This window comes from Capsaspora owczarzaki (assembly GCF_000151315.2).
Source record: "Capsaspora owczarzaki ATCC 30864 unplaced genomic scaffold supercont2.6, whole genome shotgun sequence".
Classification (NCBI taxonomy): Eukaryota; class Filasterea; order Ministeriida; family Capsasporidae; genus Capsaspora; species Capsaspora owczarzaki.
The window spans coordinates 443,400-462,685 of NW_011887297.1; the positions used below are offsets into that span (position 1 = coordinate 443,400).

Genomic DNA, 19,286 nt, shown 5'->3' on the forward strand with positions numbered 1-19,286 from the left:
CGTTGCTGGCACTCACCAGCCTCAACCTCAGCAGCAGCAGCAGCAGCAGCAGCAGCAGCAGCAGCAGCAGCAGCAGCAGCAGCAGCAGCAGCAGCAGCAGCAGCAACAACAACAACAACAACAGCAACAACAGCTGCAGCAGCATTTCCCATCCGACGGCTCGGTACCTCAGTCAGCTCCTCCACATGCACACATGTACTCGGTTCCGCTTGGCTCGAACAACCTTGTCCCCACGACCTCGGCTCCTTCGACGAGTGTCAGCAACGTGCCGCCGCCGTCAGATGATGCGCACCAACGAACCAAAGTAGAGACACAGCGACGCATTACCGAACTGGAGCTTCGAGCACAGCAAGGATTTGAGTTGGACCTGACACGCAAGGCGGCTTCATCAGTCACGTCGTCGTCGACGGGTGCGGCCTCCACAGGCTCTGCCCATGCAACGAATTTGGGCCACTTGCAGCAGCAGCAACAACAACCATCATCGCAGCACCCGCCGCTGACAATGATGAGTCGCAACTCGTCGGTGAGCTCAAATCTGTCGTCTGCTTCGAGCTTGGCTTCCTTCCCGAATTTCACCACTGAAGCCCTTTCTTCCTCGTTCCCGAACTTTGGTGCCGATGTGCATACCTCCTTTCCAAATTTCGGGAATGACGCTGTTCCAATGTCGCAGCCGATGAGTTTCCCCTTGCACCAACAGCCGCCTCAGCCGTCGCAGCACTCGCTCCAGCAGCAAGTGCTGCAACACCAGCATTTGGCTCAGCTGCAGCACCAACAGCAGCAGCAGCACTTGCAGCAACAACACCAGCAACACCAGCAACACCAGCACCAACAACAACAACACCATGCTGCGTTCATGCTGGGTTCGAATGGTAGTATGGACTCTTTCAATGTCGCGCCGGCCGCGGCAGGTATGCACTCGAGCTTCACCCAGTCCTCCTACATGCCCTCCTTGCTGAACCAGCAGGTGCACGGTGTTTCAGCTGCTTTCGATTCAACCGCGGTCCCTCACCCGTATGTCTCGGTTCCTCTTGGCGAAACAAGCCTGTCCTCGTCCGCGAGCATGGGTCCTGGAAACTTTGCGGCGATGGTCGGCTCGTGGTCCTCCTCAGGGTCTCTGCAACACTAGCTTTGTTGAGTTTGTGTGTCTGTTATGAGTTTTGATTGCCCCCGAGTGTTTCATTTTGTTTTCATTTACCATTTTTTTTGGCTGCACAGAGCATGTGCAGCTTCTCCTCCCAAACATTGAGCATACATCCACACTATTCCATGTTGTGCAGCACAAAACGGTTTGTATTTTTGTTCTGAATGTTTGTCATATACGTTCAGTTCGTGCGCAAAAGTTCTGATCGTTCCACGATCTGGAAGGGCACTAATTATTCTTGACCTTCTTGTCCTGGGCCTTCACCGGGAAGTTGGAGCACGAGCACAGGAAGACGAGGGAGAGGGGAAGGAAAAAGTACGGCGCGTAGATAGCAAGGAACCAGGGGAGCTGGGCCTGGGTGAGCTTGCCGGACATGACCGCCTCGTAGACAATGGCGGTGACAGTGGTCACGACGTGGGCACCGTAGATCAGCAGCGGCGAGCGAATCCACGCCTTGCCTGGTGACGAGAAGAACGGGAAAAATCCAGTTGAAAACGCAAAGAGTTAGCGCGCGTTCAATAGAAAACACAACGAAACGTCCAAACCGAAACAGAATCAAAACAAAAAAAGGGTATCGACATCCAACAAGCACAACTTGTTCGTTCGTTCGTTCTCCTTCCTTACGGGTCAAGATGCCGTAGAAGGCGACAAAGAAGAAGGGCAGTTGGAAGATGAGCTCAATCCAGATGAAGCTCTTGTACCACTGCGGCGGGTTTGCGAGGAGGTAGTCGCCGAACGCCTCCGTGTACCAGGCGGTGGCATCCAGTGCGACTGTCGTGTGTGTGAGTGAGTTGTTCACCAGAGCAAGTGCGCAACGGTGAGCATTCGATCGATAGAAGTTGTAAAAAAAAAAATATCATCTTGAATTTTTTTTTTTTAAAAAACCCGCGCTTTTTGTGGCTCTAAAAGCACAACGACTCACACTTCGGGAACCAGTCGCGGGGAAGGATGGCCTGGAAGTCGATCAGGATGCTGATCGGGATGTGCGACAGGAAGTACAGCAGCAGTGCAATGCGAAGCATTTTCTTGTTTCCGGCGGAAGAGCAAAAAAAGACTGATTTTTTGGTATTTGTTTTTTCTTTTTTGGTTAATGGTGGTGTGATGTTTTTGTTTGGTTTCGTATTTGCGTTCCAGCTGCTATCATTGCTATGGGTGATCAAGTGGGGGTGAGATTTGCGGGTGGGATTTGCAGGTGAAACGGGAACAGGGTGGAGGATGGCAGGAGAAAATGGCGATCAGTGGATTCCATCCGTTGCAACGAGTTGTGGTGCTGCAGCTCGCCATCACAGAGTCACGGCGTTGCAGACCCTCCCTACACTCAAACATACACGTACACCCATAACCAGAACAATGCTGTGCAGCGCGAGTTGACTTTGCGCGCGGGTTTGTTTTTGTTTTCCGACCAGTTTCAGCGTTTTCCTATCGAGATCTACGCCGTCTCAGCTCCTCGTCCTGCAACTGCGTAAAACCGCCTTGTTACTCTTGCGAGCAAAGATTTGTCAAAGAAACTCGTATCGTTGTGCTCCAGGCATTGAAACAAGCAAACAACAGCATTTTTTTGTTTCGCAAAATCTCCAAAAAGCGCAAAGCTGCTGGCCTTGGAGGAGCGCCTGTTGCTGGCTGGGAGTTTACTTGCCAGAGTGCTTGATGCCACCAGAAACTATGTTCCAAACACACCAATAGAAAACACATGACGAAATGAGGTCAGTTCGTTGATAAAAACCCGAAAAAGAAAAAAGAAAAAGAACCGAGCGACAAGGACGGACGTAGCAGTCCAGCTCTTCGTACCAAGGGGACCCTTGCCAGCAGCCTTGGCCTTGAGCTCTGCAAGCTTCTTGGCGTCCTCGCGCTGCTTGGCCTGGAAGGCAAGATCGTCGTCGTCGAGCTCGCGGGATTCCTTCTTTGCCTGCTTCAAGGGCTTCTTCTTGCCACCTGAGCAAAAATCAAACACAGCAATTTGCGCGTTAAAGTGAGTGTTTATTGGACATGCGACACAGCGGGGCGGCAGGAAGCGCGGGACTGGGCAGGGCAGCAAAAATGGCTTGTTCTTCCATTGGAAGTTGCTGTTCGTTCTGGTTTCTCAGTGCTGCAGCTTTTGCGCCATCCCACATCAACAAGGACTGCGCCTCAGCATGCGCTCCCAAGCAGGGCTATGTCCTCAGCAGCGGATGGCGCGGCGCACTTGGCAATAGCGGTCTTCCATTCCCACATGCGAGCGCGTTCGTCGTTCAAAGCTCGCTCGCGCTCGCCGCCCTCCAACCCGCGGGCCACAAGGTCGTGTCGCATTCGCAGAACAACCAGATGGATATCACAATGGCTGGTTGGGCAGCACACAGCGCATGCGGGCGGGGCAGCCAAACTCACCGTCGCGACCGCTCATTGTGTAATGCTGAGAAAGTTGAGAGAGTGAGCTTTTTTCCGACTGCAGCAAAAAATTGGCATGGTCATCGGGTGTATCCATGTGTAATGAGTATTTGCGTAGAGCGGAGGAGAGCGAAGGGAGGGAGGGAAGGGAGGTAGGGGAGGTCTGTTTTTCCATTGGATTCTCATTGACCTTCTTCTCTAACTCTCAGCGCTTGTTCACTCCGCTTGTGACGTTTCACTTTTATTCCATCTTCCTGTTGTATTTTGTTTTTGTGACATCGATCTTTGAGCTCATTCTTCGTCTTCACTTCTGAAACCATGATGTTGAGCCGACTTGGGTAAGAAAGTCAATAAAATCGAAAAAAAAAAAGAAAAAAAGAAAAAAAAAAGCGACCAAAACGCACGAGTATTGCATTGCATTGAATCAGGCGCTTCTGCTTGCTTCGTCCGACCGACTGCAGCTTGTTCTTGGGGGAGGAAAGGCAGTGGAGGAGCTGCTTCTATTCAATTCTTGATGCTCAACGAACGTTTGGGGGGGGGGACGAGGGGAGGCGACAAGGAGCAAACGAGTAGAGGATTGCTTTTTGAGATCGCTCTTTTTTTTTTTTTTTTTTTTTTTTTTTTTCCCGTCTTTTTGCTGCTGAGCGACACTGCGATGGATGAAGGGCTCGCTCTCTTCGCTGTCACACACCATCAACTGCATCGAATCGGCCACTTGTAGGCCCTCCTTGCGATCCAGGTGCTCACCGTTCCCCAAACAGCTACAGCAGCAAAAAGGCTCGTTGAAGAGTTGGGGAAATAAAAAAGAAAATAAAAAAAAGTCCTCATGTTCCTGCTCTTTCTCTCTCGTCTCGTTTGGCGATCGTCGTCCTGTGGCTGCCATCGGTCGAGGTGCGCCGTACTCTGTGCACTCACTGCAAGGTCGCGTCCAGAAGCAGCGCAGCAAATGCTGCTTGGAAGGCAACACCAAGCATCTCGAAAACTCTGCCCAAAAAAAAAAAAAAAAAAAAAAAAAAAAAAAAGCTGCGATCGCTTTTCTTGCTTCACCCCGTTTCCCCCTCTTTCCTCTGACTTGGATTCACGCATCCACCCCTCAAAACCAAATCCTCTGCCCTTGATCTGCTTCGTTGTTCTCGGAGTCATTCCCTGGGATGTGCTGGGGGGCGGGCAGACTGGAAGGGTCGTGATGGATCGATCACTGCTGGCGGTTTTCCCTCGTTCCCTCCCCATCGCATCACATCACATCGCCTGGTTTTGCTCACTCACCCATGGCACCGTCTGCTCTCATCTTCTTGCTTGGTAATAACTCAGTGGCGTTTCTCGCCTCGCGGGCATCCTCCCTTCCGCCGTCGCTACCGCCGCACCCGCGACCGCCGCCGTGACCCCGGCTCGTGGCATGGCCACTCTCAAGGAGATTCGCAACCGCCTCAAGTCGGTCCGCAACATTGAGAAGATCACAAAGTCCATGAAGATGGTCTCCGCAGCCAAGTTCGCCCGTGCCGAGAAGAACCTCCGCACTGCCCGCGTTCTCGGCAGCGCCGTCCAGTCGCTCTTTGAGAAGACCGACTTGGCCAAGCGCCCCGCCGGCAACAACCAGCTCTTTGTCGTCATCTCGTCGGATCGTGGTCTCTGCGGCGCCATCCACTCGTCCATCTCCAAGAAGGTCAAGCAAGAGGTCGGCCAGAGCACCCCCGACAACCTCAAGTTTGTCATTGCCGGTGACAAGGCACGCACCATCCTCGCCCGCACCCACGGCAAGCACATTCTCATGCAATTCGCAGAGCTTGGCAAGCGTCCCCCAACTTTCGACGAGGCCACCCTGATTGCCCAGCAGATTCTTGCTTCCGGCTACAAGTTTGACTCTGGCAAGATCTTGTACAACCACTTTAGGACTGTCATCTCGTACGAGCAGCGTGCCCTCCCTCTGCTCAGCTTTGACGCCCTCGCCGAGGCCCCCGAGATTGTCTCGTACGAGCTCGACGACGACGTCCTGCAAAACTACCAAGAGTTTACCCTCGCCAACACCATCTACTACGCCATGCTCGAGTCGTCGGCATCAGAACTCTCTGCCCGCATGTCTGCCATGGAGAACGCCTCCAAGAACGCCGGCGAGATGATTGGCAAGCTCACCCTTACCTTCAACCGCACTCGTCAGGCCGTCATCACTGGCGAGCTCATTGAAATCATCTCGGGTGCCTCCGCCCTCAACTAAGCCCAAAAAAACAACAATTTCAAGCATCAACATACTCTGGCGCATCACACACACATGTGTGCGTGGGGCGTTCGTCTGCGAGTGTGTTTATTGGTTGTTTGATTTCTTTTTGTCTGTTGTTTTGCGAGCATGTTTGCCTCCTCCCTTTCGTCCTCCTTATTCCCCCCTCATCTCCCCCGTGATCCATTCACCGTTCCCTCATTTTTCCAAAACAGTCGAGTCACTGTTTGGATGTTGTTTCTGCTCCTGGCTGTGTAATTTTTTTTCTTTGTGTGTCTGTGACTAGTGCCAAATACAATTTTTGGAATCTTGCACCGCCTGGGCGCACTTTGGTAAATACTGTATGTGCAAGTTGATAAAGTCTGTGTATTCGCCTGGCGCATATTTTTTTTAATTTTTTTTAGAAGCGAGGTGGGAGTGCGAGCAGCGGCTTGACAATGGCGTCAATTGCCGTCCGTGTTGCCGATTCAGGGTAGAGCGCCACAAAGCTTTGTCCGCTTTCGAGAGACTGTGTGAGCAGAGGGTCAAGTGGTACTCGACCTTGAGCGAGACGCAGATGCGGGTGTGAAGGAAAAAGGCAAACCGGAATAGAAAGTCAGCATTTCGATCGATGGTCTATCCACTCAAACTCGCAACACGCTCTCCAAAAAGAACAATACCGAGAAACGGAACCTTGAATTCGGCAGCCAACAACTCGCCGCCCTTTGATGAAAAGACATTGGAGCATTCCTGTCGAAAACAGAGAAGTCAACAAATTAGAACCCGGAGCGTCACTCGAAGGCGTGCAATCCTAGCCAGTGGTCCGTACCGCGCAATGGGGACACACAAACCCGCTCATGTTTTCGACAATGCCTAGAATGGGCAGGTGTGCCTTGATGCAAAAGTTGAGCTCTTTTTTGACATCGTTTGTCGAGACGGCCTGCGGCGTTGTGACAAGCACGGCACCATCCGGCGACACCTTTCGCAAGTTTTCGACCATCGAGATGTGTTCGTCCGACGTGCCTGTGGGCAGAAAGGGTTGAGAGTGAGCAGTCAGAGCGATGTCAAACCAAACGAAAAACAAAATCAAGCATCATGGCAGAGCGTTGGTACCTGGCGGAGTGTCAACAATAAGATAGTCCAGCTCGCCCCAGTAGACATCCGCCAAGAATTGCTTGATCATAGCTGCGCGAGTGGAGGAAGGATGGGATGAAATGTGAATGTTCGTTCGTTTGTTAGTTTCGCAACGCGCTGCCGGGCCGTGATGGCAACTCCGCGAGCTCCCCGCTTCTTGAATGACGCGAGTACAAGAGAGCTCAGAGAGCACACTGCACACACAGACAAGGAACGGTTGCGCGAACAAGCGGAGCTCTGCTGCTTACCGGTCTTCTTTGGTCCACGCCAAACAACAGGATCGTCCTGCCTGTCCAGCAAGAATGCGATGGACATGACGCTTAGCCGCTGCTCCTGATCTGCAAAGACGGGCACCCACCTGTGTGTCGGAGGGTCACGGAGAAATAACGCGCTCGATGTTCAGCAAAATCTTGGGCTTCACTTCTACACAGCTCCACCAAACGCCCAGTCAGAGCAACAGCGGCGCATTACCCTTGTGGACACTGGTGGACCTTGTGGTTTTGCAGATGCAGCATGGTCGGGATGCTCGGTCCGCACAAATCGACATCCAGCAAGCCAACCTGATTCACACACAAGCACGGTGGTTTTTTACATGTGAGCCCGTTCGCCAAGCCATGCGAGAGCCACACGGCTGATACAGCTGAACATTTTACCTTGTGGCCAGCAGCGACCAGTGACAGCGCAATCTGCACCGAAACAGTGGACTTGCCGACGCCGCCCTTGCCGGACAGCACGAGGACGACGTGCTTGACGTTCTTGAGCGTCGAGGACACTGCGTCGGGTTCTGCAGCGACGCTCGCCATTTTGTTTGTGACTTGTGTATGGACGACTGACCTCGCATTTATTCATTGAGAAACCTCTCGGAATGCCTCTGAACAATGATACTGTACTACCGATGATGAAGATTTCTCTGAGCCAATCTCAGTCTTTGATTGTAGCATTTTCCCAATTTGCATTGAATGGCTTCGACTTCAGCTGCTGTGCCACCGTGCGCCGAGCCGTCCGCCGTCCCCACGGAGAAGGACTTTTTTACCAGCGAGGCGTCTGGCAAGCGCATCTTCACCAAGCGATGGCCCATCGCAGCCGGCGCCAAGCCAAAGTCAGTTCGTTTACAGTACCTCGGTTGTAATGATTGAAAAATGTCCATCCTGATCTCAAAAAGCTCACCGACTGCTTCGACTTGTGCAACTCACACGACTGACCGCGAACAACCCTGGCAAACGCAGGGCGCTCATGTTCATCTCGCACGGCGTCGGCGAGCATTGCCAGCGGTACAACCTGCTCGGCCGCGCGCTCGCCGAACTCGGCATCCTCGCCTTCTCCCACGACCACTACGGCCACGGCCACTCGGGCGGCCACAAGGTCGACGTCGAGGACTTTTCGCTCTACGTCAAGGACATTTTCCAGCACTGCGATGCCGTGACCCAGGAGTTCCCGCGCACCAAGGTCTTCTTGTTCGGGTGAGCACGAAAGCAAAAAGTCAAAATGGCTGGAAAACCAAAAAAAAAAAAAAATCCGCTCAGAAAATTTTGGGTTTTCACTTGGTTAACAATGATGACTTTGCTTTTGCTCAATCTCGCATGGATCTTGCATCTCACCCCAATTTTATTTTGTCTTCCTCCTTTTTTTGGTTCTTGTAGTCACTCGATGGGCGGCGCGATCGCCATCTCTGCTGGCATCACTCGCTCGCACTACTTTGACGCGGTTGTGCTCAGTGCACCTGCCATCGTCCCGGATCCGGCCACAGCCACGCCGGTCAAGGTTGCGGCTGCAAAGTTCTTTGCGTGGCTTGCCCCGCAGCTGCAGGTCGGAGCCGTTCCTCCGACGTTTATCAGCCGCGACCCGGCTGTCGTCGCCGCCTATGCCGTCGATCCGCTCAACTGGCACGGCGGCTTGAAGGCCCGCTGGGCGAGCGTTCTCCTCAAGCAGCTCGACGTCATCCAGGCCGCCATCCCTGGCATCGAGTGGCCCTTCATTGTTCTGCAAGGCACCGAAGACAAGCTGGTCAACTTTGCTGGCGCGGAGACCCTGTACAATGGAGCTGCCTCAAAGGACAAGACGTACAAAAAGTACGAGGGCTACTACCACGAGCTGCTCAACGAGCCCAAGGAGTATTCTGATGTAAGGCGACAGGCGATTTGTGTTTTTATGCTTTAGCACACTTTCGTTTCGCGTTTTGTTGTTGCTTTGTTTTTGCTTTGGCACAGCTCACGACGCTGTCATTTTGCACTGATGCCTGCAGATTGTCCTGAAGGATATTATTGACTGGCTCACGCCTCGCATCTGAGCGGCAAACTTGCTGCTATTGTTGCTCGCGTTGTGTTTTCGATTTGTTTGCTCCGTTGGTTTTTTGCAATCAACGTTACGTCGCTTCCGTTACAGCTTTTGTTCTCCAATACCGTACATTCGCGTTTAATGATCCTCCATGTCGTAGCACAAACGACGCTCGGAAAGCGCATTAAATATTCAAACTCATTGAGCTCACCTGAATTGGTTCATTCCTGCTTCCTCACATTTTTTTTTGTGATTGTGTTCATTCGTTCCCCTGAATACAATTATTTTAAAATGGCAGCGGCTGCCGTGGACGTCTACACGGCGCTCGAACTGCCACGCGAAGCCTACCATGGCCTGCGAGCGAGCGATCCTGCACTCGACGCGGTGCTGCACGCCGCAGAGTCCTTTGTACTCAAGGCGCACGCCTGGCGCGACGCCCTCGAGGCGACCAAGGCCGAGCGCGACATTGCTGCGATCAATGCTGGTGAGCAGCGTTTTGGGGTGAAGCGGGGCGCGAGACTGAGGGGAAAGAGGCGACAAAGAGTGGGGGGAGCGACAAGCGTTCCTCCACCGCTCCACCGGATTCGTGATCATCATCAGCATCATCATCATCATTGTCATCAGCGTTATTGTTTGACAAAGGGGGCAGGGGGCAGGGGGAAGCAGCAGCGCGGTGTTCAGCGTAATGTTTGAGATCGCTGAACCGTTTCTCTCTCTCTCTCTTCGCTTCTTCCATGAGATTGACAAAAGCTTCCGAACATGACGACACTTGTATCGTGCATCGCCATCTCACTGTGTCATGTCATGTGTGTGTGTCTGGCAGAGCAACAATTCCATGCGCTGGAACGAAAGCTCGTCGAAACGCAGAGCGAGCTGCGCGCAATGGCAGACCAGCAAGACCGGCTCAAGCAGACCATTGCCGAGCGTGGTAAGCCGAACACTCCTGTGTGATGGCAGAGCGCGAATGCGGAGGGGGGGGGTGATTGGGGATCTTGCCTTCATTTTGGCCAAGAACGCGCGCGCTGAACCGCTCCTTTCTCTTTCGTCACAACCGTAGACGCCAGCATCGCAAAGGCTTCCGCAGACCTGCAACGCGCTCATGCAGCTCTGGAGGAGGCACAGACAGTATCACGCCGACTGACCACCGCCAACGAGGCGCTCGGGCTCGAAAAGATGGAGCTGGCCGACTTGGTCACACGTCGTGTCGCCGACATTGACCAGTTGAATGGTAGGACATGAGCTCGTTGCGGTCACGAGCCCGCTTGCTTGTCGGCCAGATCGTTGTTGTTGCGCAGATGCTCACCAAGGAGCGCCCCGAAAATTCCATTCCACAGAGTCAGCAGTCACTGCCAACCGTCGTATTGCCGAGTTTACAACGTCGCAAACCGAACTGCGTGTCAAGAACGAGCAACTTCAAAACGAAGCCGTGACCAGCAAGGTAATAGCTCGTCTGGATTTGGTTTTCACGTTTTTTGTTGCTTTCCTCCATTGCCTGAACACGAAATCCACCTCACTTTTACCACCTCGCTTTTTTACCTTCTCCCACAACTAGTTCCGCGAAAGCCGCCTGGAGCAAGAGCGAGACATGTTGCAGCAGCAAATCAACTGGCTCAACGAGGAGCTCGCAGCGAATGCGCGCGAGCTTGCCTCGACGCGCGAGTCGCTGACGGAAAAGTTTTCGACAGTGTCGAGCGAGTGGACACAGTGCAAGCTCGATTTGCGCACGGCCACGTCCACCAACGAGATTCTCACCAAGCGCCTCGCTGACGTGGAGCGCACGTCTGACGGCTACGCGCAGCAGCTGGCCCAGGCACAGCAAACGCTGCAAGTCGAAACCGATCAGTTCCGCCAGGAGGTTATCGGCAAGACGCGGTTGGTTGACCTGTACAAGAGCAAGCTCGATGAGATGGAGACCAAGTCGGCCCAGCTGGCTTCGACCGTGGACGAGCTGTATCGTCACGTCAACGAGCTGAAGGTCGAGCACTCGGCCACCCTCGAACGCATGCAGCATGAGGCGTCCGACTCTCTCAGCCTGCAGGCATCCAAGGTGGCTGAGCTCGAAAAGGAGCTTCGCCACGCCAACGAGCTGCTCCACGGCGGCCAAAGTGGCGGAGCAGGAGACTCTGACTCGGCGTCCGACGCTCGCCTGCCTCTGAATGTCTCTGACGCGCTCAGCGTGCTTTCGCCCACAGCGTCGATTGCCAGCCAGCTTTTGAAGAAGGGCAAGTCCATCACTGAAATGTACTCAATGTACGTGCAGACTGCCGAGCAGCTGCACGAGGCGCAGGACGAAAACACGCGCCTGAACGCTTACCTACAGGATATTCTGCAAGAAATGGAAAAGAAAGCGCCCATTCTGCAGCAGCAACGCACCGAGTACGAGCACGCCGTCCAATCTTGCGCGCGTCTCACTGAGCGACTCGACCGCGCCATGCACCAAACTTCCAGTCTGGACGACGAAGCCCGCACCCTGCGCTCGCAAGCAGCGCACGCTTCACGCGAGCGCGTGCGCTACGAGACCCTTGTCCAGGATTTGGCGCGTCAGGTGCAGGCGCTCATCCGGGCCAACACTGAGCTGCAAGGCCGCACCGTCGTCGAGTCTGGCGACCAGCAGATGGACGAGTCACTCGCCAGCGCCGACGATGTCATTTCGGCGCGTGTCGTCGAGTTCCGCTCGATCGAACAGCTACAGCAGCGCAACCAAGAGCTGCTCACGCTCGTTCGTCAGCTCGGCCAGCAGCGCGAAGCTTCCGAGCAGGAGGCTGTCAACGACCGCATCACCCATCTCAGCGAAGAGAACGAGCGCTTGCAAGCTGAGCTGGACCAGCTGCAGATTGCACGCGACCACGAGCGCCAAACGCTGGACAATGTTGCCCGACACCGCGATACCTGGCGCGTGCTCTACGAGCGAGCGCACAACGCAAGCGCTGCACCTGGATCCTCCGATCAGTCTGCATTGCTCAACATTTCGATTGACGAAGGCGTGCGACCCACGTCCCAGATGTTGGCGCTTACCGGTTCTCAGCCATCGGCGCAATCCCAGCAGCAGCAGCAGCAGCATCATCATCAACCACCGCAGCAACAACCGCAGCACCAGCAACAGTCATTGCAGGCTGGATCCTCTTCCTCGGACTCCTTCCAAGCCGAATTGTCCCAGCGCCAACACCAGCAACTGCAAGCCCAATTCAACGAAAATGTGCGGTTGCTGCAGGAGCTGCAGCAAGAGTTTGACATTTACCGAAAGGAAAAGTCGGTCAACGACGGCATGTTTAACGATGAGATTGCGCGACTGCGCAAGGAGGCCGATGACGCGCGCGCGCAGTGCCAGCGTGCCGAGCTGCAGGCGCAGTTCTTGAACGAGCGCATCACCCGTCACGAATCCGCGCTCGAGGTGGCTCGCAACGAGGCAGAGACATCCCGTCGCCGAATTGCCGAGTCGTCTGCTTCGGTAGTTGAGCACCAGCGCACGCTGGACAAGGCCATGACCGAAACGCAAGCGCTCCGCCAAGAGCTGAAGCACGCCGAGGTTCAGCTCGCCAACGCCCGTGCCGAGCGCCAGCTCTTCCAAGACTCTGAGCAGCGCGCCATCAAGGACAATGCCGAACTTCGCCAGGAGAAGGCGCGCCAGAACGAGCTCATCACAAGCTTGCAGTCCCTGCACGAGAGCTTGGAGCTGCGCGAGGCCGATGCTCGTCGCAAAGCGAACGTCCACATCGAGTCGCTCGAGAAGGAGATTGCGCTTGCACGTCGTCGACTCGAGCAGGAAGGCCAAAACGCCTCGCTCGCTCGGGCAGCCCACGACTCTCAGTGCAAGGAGCTCCGCGACTCTTTGGAGGCGGCTGGCCGTGCCCACCAACACACCAAGGAGGAGCTGGCGGCGGCGAATGCATCGGTGCAGGGCTTGCACGCGCAAATTGCACAATTCAAGCTGCAGTTGGAGGCCAGCGAAGGCCGTCTGAGCATGATTCTGAGCCGCACGCCACGTCTCGGGGCCGCCCTCGCTTCGACCACTGCCGGTGTTGCAGCAGCTGCAGCAGCAACTGGTGGCTCGCTTGTCGCTGGCGGAGACGGCATCGCTACGGATGTCGCTATGGCTGAGGCACAGGAGCTGCACAACCGAATCAGCACGCTTGACGCCGAGAACAAGGCCCTGTCTGAGCGTGTCGCTGAAAGCCGCACCCACGTCGAGCAGTACAAGGCCATCGCTGCGGCCAACGAGGAGGCATTGCGCGATCTCAACCAGCTGCATGAGACGTACAAGCAGTCGTCGGAGGCTGCGCTGGCCGCCTCCCAAAAGCAGATTGAGAGCTACACTGCTCAAATTGCCGACCTCGAGCGCACACAGCTCGAAAGCGCCAGCGAGGCCGTCGCCTTGCACGAGAGCGCGGACCGAGCCTTGAAGGAAGCGCAAAAGGAGCTGGACACGGTGCGTGCCAAGCTTGACGTTGCCATGCTCAGCGTCCAAGACAACGAATCCCGCGAGGCCGCTCTTCGCGCGGACATTAAAACCCAAGAAAAGCGCACCCTGGAGGCGTTGTCAAACTACGAGCGCGAGGTGGTGCTGCACGCCAGCAGCGTCAATGCGCTGTCCGGCGCGAAGGCTAGGATTGCCGACCTCGAGGCAGTTCTCAGCACAGCCGAATCGAACGCAGTGACGGCACAAGAAACGCTCCGCGTGAGCATGGTCTCTTGGGAGGAGCAAAAGCAACGGCTGCTGGCCGACCAAGAGGCGCTCAAGGAGCGTCGCGACGAACTCGCCAACCAGAACGCGCTCTTGCACTCTCAGCTTGATGTGGTCACTGCCCAAGCTCTGCGCGCACAGCAGGCTGGTCCCATCCAGTCGTCCACTCTGTTCTCCATGCCCGAGCGCCAGCAAGGCGAAGAGCCTTCCGCTGCTGCGTCCGCCGAGCTTGCCTCCTCGCCTGCACGCGACGCCGAGCGAAGCGTGGAAGAGCTGCGCGAGATTGTTCGCTTCTTGCGCCGCGAAAAGGACATTTCGACGTGCCAGCACGAGCTTGCGCAGCAGGAGGCGACACGCAACCGGCAGCAGTACATGCATGCTCAGCGCACGCTTGACGAATGCCGCGCCCAGCTGACCGAAGAGCGGCGCCGCGCTCAAGAGCACGCCGAAAGCGCCGTTCAACGCGCCGAGCTGCTCGAAAAGATCAACCACAACAATCTGCTTCGCGAGAGCAACGTCAAGTTGCGCGAAGACGCAGAGCGTGAGACGAGACGCGCCAGCGAGTTGGAGGTTCGCGTTCGCACCCTGGAGTCTCAGGTTGGCCCGCTGCAAGAACAGGAGCGGCAACTCAAGGCCGACATTGAACGTCTCGAAGCGGAGAAGATTGCCCTTGAGAACGACATTACGCGCTGGAAGACCCGCGTCCAAGGCCTCATTGACAAGTATTCGCGCATCGACCCCGATGAGCACTTGCGTCTCGAGCAGGAGGTGGTTGCTGCTCGAAGCGAAGTCGAGCAGCTGCGCACCGCCGCGGCTGCTCAGCTCGAAGAGGTTACCACGACCCAGCAACAGCTCGCCACGGTCAGCGCCGAGTTGGCACAGCTCCAAGCCAAGCACGCTCAAGACGCTGAAGCTGCAGCTGCCCAATCTGCCGAGCTGGACAAGGTCAAGGAGAATCTCGAGCGGGTACGCAATTTTTTGGCTGTTTTGGAACTTGATCTTGTTTGGAGAAGGGAAGGCTAGTTTGCGCTGAAGGATCTTGCCTTCTCAATGATTGAAAATTGGTTGGACCATGGGTTTTTCTTTTGTGTTTGTGTGTGTGTGTGTGTGGTGCAGACACGCAAGAATGGACTTGCCTTCAAGAATGCGCTCGAGAAACTCAAAGCTGAGAACGCAGCGCGCGCTGCGACGGACGCGGTTCCTGGCCTGACCCAGCAAGTTACTGAGCTGACTGAAAAGGTCACCGCTCTGACAGAGCAGCTCGCAGCTGTGACTGCCGAGCGCGACGGCCTCAGCAAACAAATGCAACAAGGCACGTTGATGCTCAAGCAGTATCGCGAAAAGCTTCAGCGCACGTCCCAAGAGCTAGAGGCAGCCAAGGCCGCGCAGGCACAGGTGTCCGAGGCGGATGCCGAGCTTCAAAAGTCAAAGGCCGAGCTGGAAGAGGTGAAGCGTCAGAACACGCTCAAGATTTCGCTATTGCAGTCCAAGAATGAGCAACTCAAAGCGACTGTGGCCGAGCTCACTGCCCAGCGAGCTGCCAGCAGCAGCAGCAGCAGCAGCAGCAGCAGCAGCAGCAGCGCGCAACAGCAAGCGCCTGCAGCAGCCGTTGTTGCTGCTGCACCGGTTCCCGCAGCAGCTCGTCCTGTTGTGCCCGCAACGAGCGCTGCCCCTGTCGCTCCCGCGCCTGTGGAGCCCGAGACTCGAGCAAAGCGTGCTCGCGAAGAGGATGTCGAGGTTGCTGCTGCACCATCGAGCGAAATTCAGCAGCCCGCCGCTCTTGAGGTTGTCGAGGCTCCTGCCAACCCCCCGGAGGAATCGCACACCGTGAAGCGAGCGCGTGTGGACGAACCGACCACGGAGGCAGCACCAGAAGAAGAGGCCGAAGATGTTTCGGCGGCCACTCCCATGGATGCGCCTGCCGTCAATGTCGAGTCCGCCCAGCCACCGATCGACGACTCTGCCGTCGCGATGGAAGGCGAGGAGCAGCCTTACACCGAGGAATCCGAGCAACTGGCGCAGGACGAGCAGGCTGGCGAAATGGTCGGCGAGGAGCAAGCTGCAGAGGCAGGCGCGGAAGCTGAAGAACAAGGCGATGCCGCCGAGGGGGCGGAGTACATGGACACTGAGGCCGGCGCGGATGAAGCCGAGGGCGAGGCCGAAATGCACGAGGATGACGGCACTGGTGCTCCTCAAGAGACTGAGGAGCAGCCAATCGCCGAGGACTCTGAGGTTCCACCTCAAGAAGACGAGGAAGCCGTGGAAGCACCAGCAGAGGAAGGGTGAGTGTGTTGAACGATGATTTTGCGATTGTATCGCAAGAACGCTGCGTGGCTCATTGTTGGTGTTCCTTGGCCTCATTTCGCAGACTTGCTGCGGCGGAAGCCGAACCAAGCGAGCCAGCCTCAACGACAGAGAATGTCGCACTCGACTACGACGACCCGATGGCCACGTTCGACTCGTACGGTAGCCCGGCCATCGGCAATCTTCACGACCTCGGCGAAGCCGAGTCGATCGAAGCTTCGAGGTGAGTCAACAACTGGTTTGCTGTGGTTGTGCAGTTCAATCGGATTCTCATGGTTTGTTGTGTGTGATACAGTGTGGATGCTGCTGCTGCTGCTGCTGCTGAACCGACGGAGGATGCTGCTGTTGAGACTGGCGCCGGCGAAGCGGCTGCCGAGCAGGCGACTCCAACCCCAGCTGTTGTCCCAGCAGCACAGGCAGCTCCCGCAGCTGTTCCCGCCGGAGCTGCTCCAGTCCGTCCGCTAACAGGTGTTCAAGGTACTTTTTTCTTGTTCTTTGTTTTGTGGACTTGGCGTTTTCTTGCTTTTTTTTCGAATTATTTCTAACGCTTTTCTCCAATCGTGTGTGTCTTGTAGCCACTGGCGCACCTGGTGCAGCTCGCCGTATCATCTCGTTGTCGGGTGTGACAACTCCAGTTGCTGCTGCTCCTGTCGGTGCTGCTGCTGCGGCTCCCGCGCGACCGGCCGCTGCCGCGATTTTCCACGGCTTCGGCCCAGCTAGCAGCACTCCGTTGATGGACGTTCTCATGGGCCAAGGCGGTTGTAAGTCGTTGCGAGACTGTTTGTATTGCTTTGAGGGCTTTGTCCTCACTTGTCTGTGCATTTGTTAACTAGCTACCGTCCGACACGGAGGTCCGATGCGAGGAGGCGTCGCCGCTCGCGGTGGCCAAGGTCTTTTGAGCGCGCAACGCGGTCGCGGTGGTGCTCGTGGCGGCCGAGGCGGTGCCACGCAATAACCCGATCCCACTCAGATAATCCTCGAAAAAGCAGATAATGCAACAACTCGTACAAATGGAATGTGAATGTGCAAGTAAACGATTTTTTGTTGTGAGCAAAAAAAGGCCAAAAAAGTAACTTTGGAGGAAGCGTTTATTGCAATTTCTCGCAATCAGTGGTCTAGCAGACCACTAGACAATGAGGAACTGGTGCGTTGAACGTTGTACCGATTTCGCCGAATCTGATCCTCCAACGAGCCCGCTGTAGCTGCCGAAAAGGCCGTCTTTTGAACATCTCTACAATGGTGCGCCCCAAAAGATCAAAAGATTAGTCAGATACAACAGCAGGCCACCACATGAATTCATACACCAAACTCATCGTCACTCACGTCAAGAAGGAAGCATCGCCTGTGGACGCGGCGCCTTCAGATTGTTCGGCTGCTTGCACTCGCTGCAATCGTGCTCCACGCTCTGCCTGGACTTCCTCTGCAGCTTGCTTCATCTCAGCAAGACGGCGCTGTAGTTCTTCGTTTTTGGAGCGTGGCGGCGCCACATCCATTGGAACTGCTGCAGAGGATGCCGAAGCGGATGTTGCAGCGAGAGGGGCGCCACTGGATTGATCGTCGCGTGGTCCCCAGCGAGACTGGCGATTGGAGCTCGATTCGGAGGGTGCGTGTGACTGTTGTGCGTGGCGCGAATCCCCGGCATCATTTCTACGGCGCGAGGGCGATGGCGACCGTTGCGGTTGCGAGCGGCGACGGTCTGGTGAAGGGGATCGCCGATGATCACGATTGGAGGATTGGTAGCGCGACACGGGCGAACGGGAGCGCCGGCGGGGTGGCGTGCGAGAGCGGGAATGCTGACGCCGAGGCGGAGAGCGAGACCGCGACCGCGATCGAGAATTCGAACGTCTCCGGGACGAACGATCATGCCGTGAGGGTGATCGACCACGGGGCCGGTGATGCTCTGGCGATGAATTGCGGGTTGGGGATCGAGAGCGCGACGAACGACGATCACGCGAATGCCGGCGCGGAGGAGGAGGAGGCGAGCGTGAGTGGCGGCGGCCGCGATCCGAGTCCATGCTGCGACGGTTGCGATCAGAGCGATCGGGCGAATGTCGGCGGTCATCATTGCGATACCGAGATGAACGATCAGCATCATGGCTGGGTTCTTGGGGCTCGTCCGAGTCGCTTCCACTCGAAGAAGGATGCCTGTTGTCCTTTCTCTTGTCATGCTTGTCCTTCTTGTCCTTCTTTTCCTTCTTGTCCTTCTTGTCCTTCTTTTCCTTCTTTTCCTTCTTTTCCTTGCTGCTCTTCTTGTCTGCAGTGAGGGCCTGGAGCTGCTGCTGCTTGAGGACTTGCAAGCGCTGCAGTTGGACCGGGTTGCTGAGCAGCGCCTGCAGGCTCTCCTGCTCCTTCTTCTTGATCAGATACATCGGGTCCTCACGGATCTTGTTTGCCATATCCAGCGCGCTTGGTGCGACTTGGGTGATGGCCGCGAGCGAGCCTTGCACCGCGCCCGACTGAGCCGGCAATCCGGACTTGCCGGCCCCGCCAGCACTCCCGCCAGCACCAGCACCAGCACCAGCACCAGCACCGACGAACAGTGATCCTGCGACGCCCGACGCCTGCGACAGGGACGAGGCCGGAGCGCCCGCCGACGTCGTGTCCGAGACGCGCTTGCCAAGCAGATACTCTTCCTGCTGCCTCGACGCCGCGACCGCCTGGCCAGTGTACATCCACTCGAGTCGCTGTGCGCCAGCCCTGCGCAGTTCAATAAAGAAGAAAGGGAGGTGGGGGTGGGGAAGACAGAGTCAGTTGTCCAACTCATGCACGAAAACGGAACGACGTTACGTCGACAACCTCGCTCAGACCAATCTCAGAATATTCGGCTCAGAATAATTGGTATCAGTAACAAAATTGTGCGTTTTGGGTGGGGGTTTCACTTACGAGATTATTCCCGCTTCGACAGCTTCACGGTGCAGCTCTTCTTGCCGCCGCTCCTCTTCCTTCTCCTTCTGCAGGACGGCAATCTTCTTGTCTTCGGCCTCGCGCTGCTGCTTGGCCTTCCACAGACGCTCCTGGTTGGCGTAGGTCTGCGGGTGCCACGACTTTTTCAAATTGAGATCGCCGCCGCCCATGTTGAAAAAATTTGAGTTGCGCTTAGAAAAATAGACTGAGACAAAACAAAAAAAGAACTGAAAATGTACGCGATTGCGACAATCCGTGCAAACAACGACCACGCAAGAATACGACTGCATGCC

General features: G+C 55.9%; 6 protein-coding genes across 6 annotated transcripts; 3 read left to right on the top strand and 3 right to left on the bottom strand.

Moving 5' to 3' along the window:
• Positions 1-1,264: 1,264 nt before the first annotated feature.
• Positions 1,265-3,563, bottom strand: CAOG_08753 (hypothetical protein). Its single transcript, XM_011272081.1, has 6 exons — positions 3,506-3,563; positions 2,930-3,073; positions 2,778-2,801; positions 2,064-2,195; positions 1,766-1,912; positions 1,265-1,599 (listed from the first exon to the last, which is right to left on the bottom strand). Exons 1-6 carry the CDS (start codon positions 3,519-3,521, stop codon positions 1,370-1,372), a joined length of 693 nt encoding a protein of 230 aa, XP_011270383.1. The 5' UTR covers positions 3,522-3,563; the 3' UTR covers positions 1,265-1,369.
• A 205-nt stretch (positions 3,564-3,768) lies between these two features.
• On the top strand, positions 3,769-6,059 carry CAOG_04114 (ATP synthase subunit gamma). The gene is made up of 2 exons (XM_004347889.2): positions 3,769-3,843; positions 4,817-6,059. Exons 1-2 carry the CDS (start codon positions 3,824-3,826, stop codon positions 5,715-5,717), a joined length of 921 nt encoding a protein of 306 aa, XP_004347939.2. The 5' UTR covers positions 3,769-3,823; the 3' UTR covers positions 5,718-6,059.
• Positions 6,058-7,653, bottom strand: CAOG_04115 (nucleotide-binding protein 2). Its single transcript, XM_004347890.2, has 7 exons — positions 7,484-7,653; positions 7,302-7,390; positions 7,079-7,188; positions 6,810-6,881; positions 6,526-6,719; positions 6,377-6,446; positions 6,058-6,257 (listed from the first exon to the last, which is right to left on the bottom strand). Exons 1-7 carry the CDS (start codon positions 7,631-7,633, stop codon positions 6,118-6,120), a joined length of 825 nt encoding a protein of 274 aa, XP_004347940.1. The 5' UTR covers positions 7,634-7,653; the 3' UTR covers positions 6,058-6,117.
• A 101-nt stretch (positions 7,654-7,754) lies between these two features.
• On the top strand, positions 7,755-9,339 carry CAOG_08754 (hypothetical protein). Its single transcript, XM_011272082.1, has 4 exons — positions 7,755-7,929; positions 8,057-8,290; positions 8,471-8,951; positions 9,073-9,339. The coding sequence occupies exons 1-4, from the start codon at positions 7,790-7,792 to the stop codon at positions 9,115-9,117; spliced, it is 900 nt and encodes a 299-aa protein (XP_011270384.1). The 5' UTR covers positions 7,755-7,789; the 3' UTR covers positions 9,118-9,339.
• On the top strand, positions 9,335-17,170 carry CAOG_08755 (hypothetical protein). Its single transcript, XM_011272083.1, has 10 exons — positions 9,335-9,588; positions 9,928-10,032; positions 10,162-10,332; positions 10,439-10,542; positions 10,657-14,751; positions 14,902-16,067; positions 16,154-16,312; positions 16,385-16,566; positions 16,665-16,850; positions 16,923-17,170. Exons 1-10 carry the CDS (start codon positions 9,396-9,398, stop codon positions 17,042-17,044), a joined length of 6,483 nt encoding a protein of 2,160 aa, XP_011270385.1. The 5' UTR covers positions 9,335-9,395; the 3' UTR covers positions 17,045-17,170.
• CAOG_04118 (hypothetical protein) lies at positions 17,119-19,196 on the bottom strand. Its single transcript, XM_004347893.2, has 3 exons — positions 18,973-19,196; positions 17,413-18,786; positions 17,119-17,320 (listed from the first exon to the last, which is right to left on the bottom strand). Exons 1-3 carry the CDS (start codon positions 19,161-19,163, stop codon positions 17,197-17,199), a joined length of 1,689 nt encoding a protein of 562 aa, XP_004347943.1. The 5' UTR covers positions 19,164-19,196; the 3' UTR covers positions 17,119-17,196.
• Between the last annotated feature and the right edge of the window lie 90 nt (positions 19,197-19,286).

Bases quoted from the DNA above. Each gene is read 5' to 3' on its own strand.
- CAOG_04115 (XM_004347890.2), bottom strand. From the start codon at position 7,633: ATGGCGAGCGTCGCTGCAGAACCCGACGCAGTGTCCTCGACGCTCAAG. The intron at 7,189-7,301 runs GTAATGCGCCGC...TCCGACACACAG, and splicing joins GTCCACCAGTGTCCACAAGG to GTGGGTGCCCGTCTTTGCAG. The intron at 6,447-6,525 runs GTACGGACCACT...TGTTTTCGACAG, and splicing joins TTGTGTGTCCCCATTGCGCG to GAATGCTCCAATGTCTTTTC.
- CAOG_08753 (XM_011272081.1), bottom strand. The intron at 1,913-2,063 runs GTGAGTCGTTGT...CACACACGACAG, and splicing joins CCGCGACTGGTTCCCGAAGT to TCGCACTGGATGCCACCGCC. The intron at 1,600-1,765 runs GTAAGGAAGGAG...TCTCGTCACCAG, and splicing joins CTTCTACGGCATCTTGACCC to GCAAGGCGTGGATTCGCTCG.
- CAOG_08755 (XM_011272083.1), top strand. From the start codon at position 9,396: ATGGCAGCGGCTGCCGTGGACGTCTACACGGCGCTCGAACTGCCACGC. The intron at 10,033-10,161 runs GTAAGCCGAACA...TCACAACCGTAG, and splicing joins GCAGACCATTGCCGAGCGTG to ACGCCAGCATCGCAAAGGCT. The intron at 10,543-10,656 runs GTAATAGCTCGT...TCCCACAACTAG, and splicing joins ACGAAGCCGTGACCAGCAAG to TTCCGCGAAAGCCGCCTGGA.
- CAOG_08754 (XM_011272082.1), top strand. From the start codon at position 7,790: ATGGCTTCGACTTCAGCTGCTGTGCCACCGTGCGCCGAGCCGTCCGCC. The intron at 8,291-8,470 runs GTGAGCACGAAA...TGGTTCTTGTAG, and splicing joins ACCAAGGTCTTCTTGTTCGG to TCACTCGATGGGCGGCGCGA. The intron at 8,952-9,072 runs GTAAGGCGACAG...TGATGCCTGCAG, and splicing joins AGCCCAAGGAGTATTCTGAT to ATTGTCCTGAAGGATATTAT.
- CAOG_04118 (XM_004347893.2), bottom strand. From the start codon at position 19,163: ATGGGCGGCGGCGATCTCAATTTGAAAAAGTCGTGGCACCCGCAGACC. The intron at 18,787-18,972 runs GTAAGTGAAACC...TGAACTGCGCAG, and splicing joins GTCGAAGCGGGAATAATCTC to GGCTGGCGCACAGCGACTCG. The intron at 17,321-17,412 runs GTGAGTGACGAT...GCACCATTGTAG, and splicing joins GGCGATGCTTCCTTCTTGAC to AGATGTTCAAAAGACGGCCT.
- CAOG_04114 (XM_004347889.2), top strand. From the start codon at position 3,824: ATGATGTTGAGCCGACTTGG. The intron at 3,844-4,816 runs GTAAGAAAGTCA...GTAATAACTCAG, and splicing joins ATGATGTTGAGCCGACTTGG to TGGCGTTTCTCGCCTCGCGG.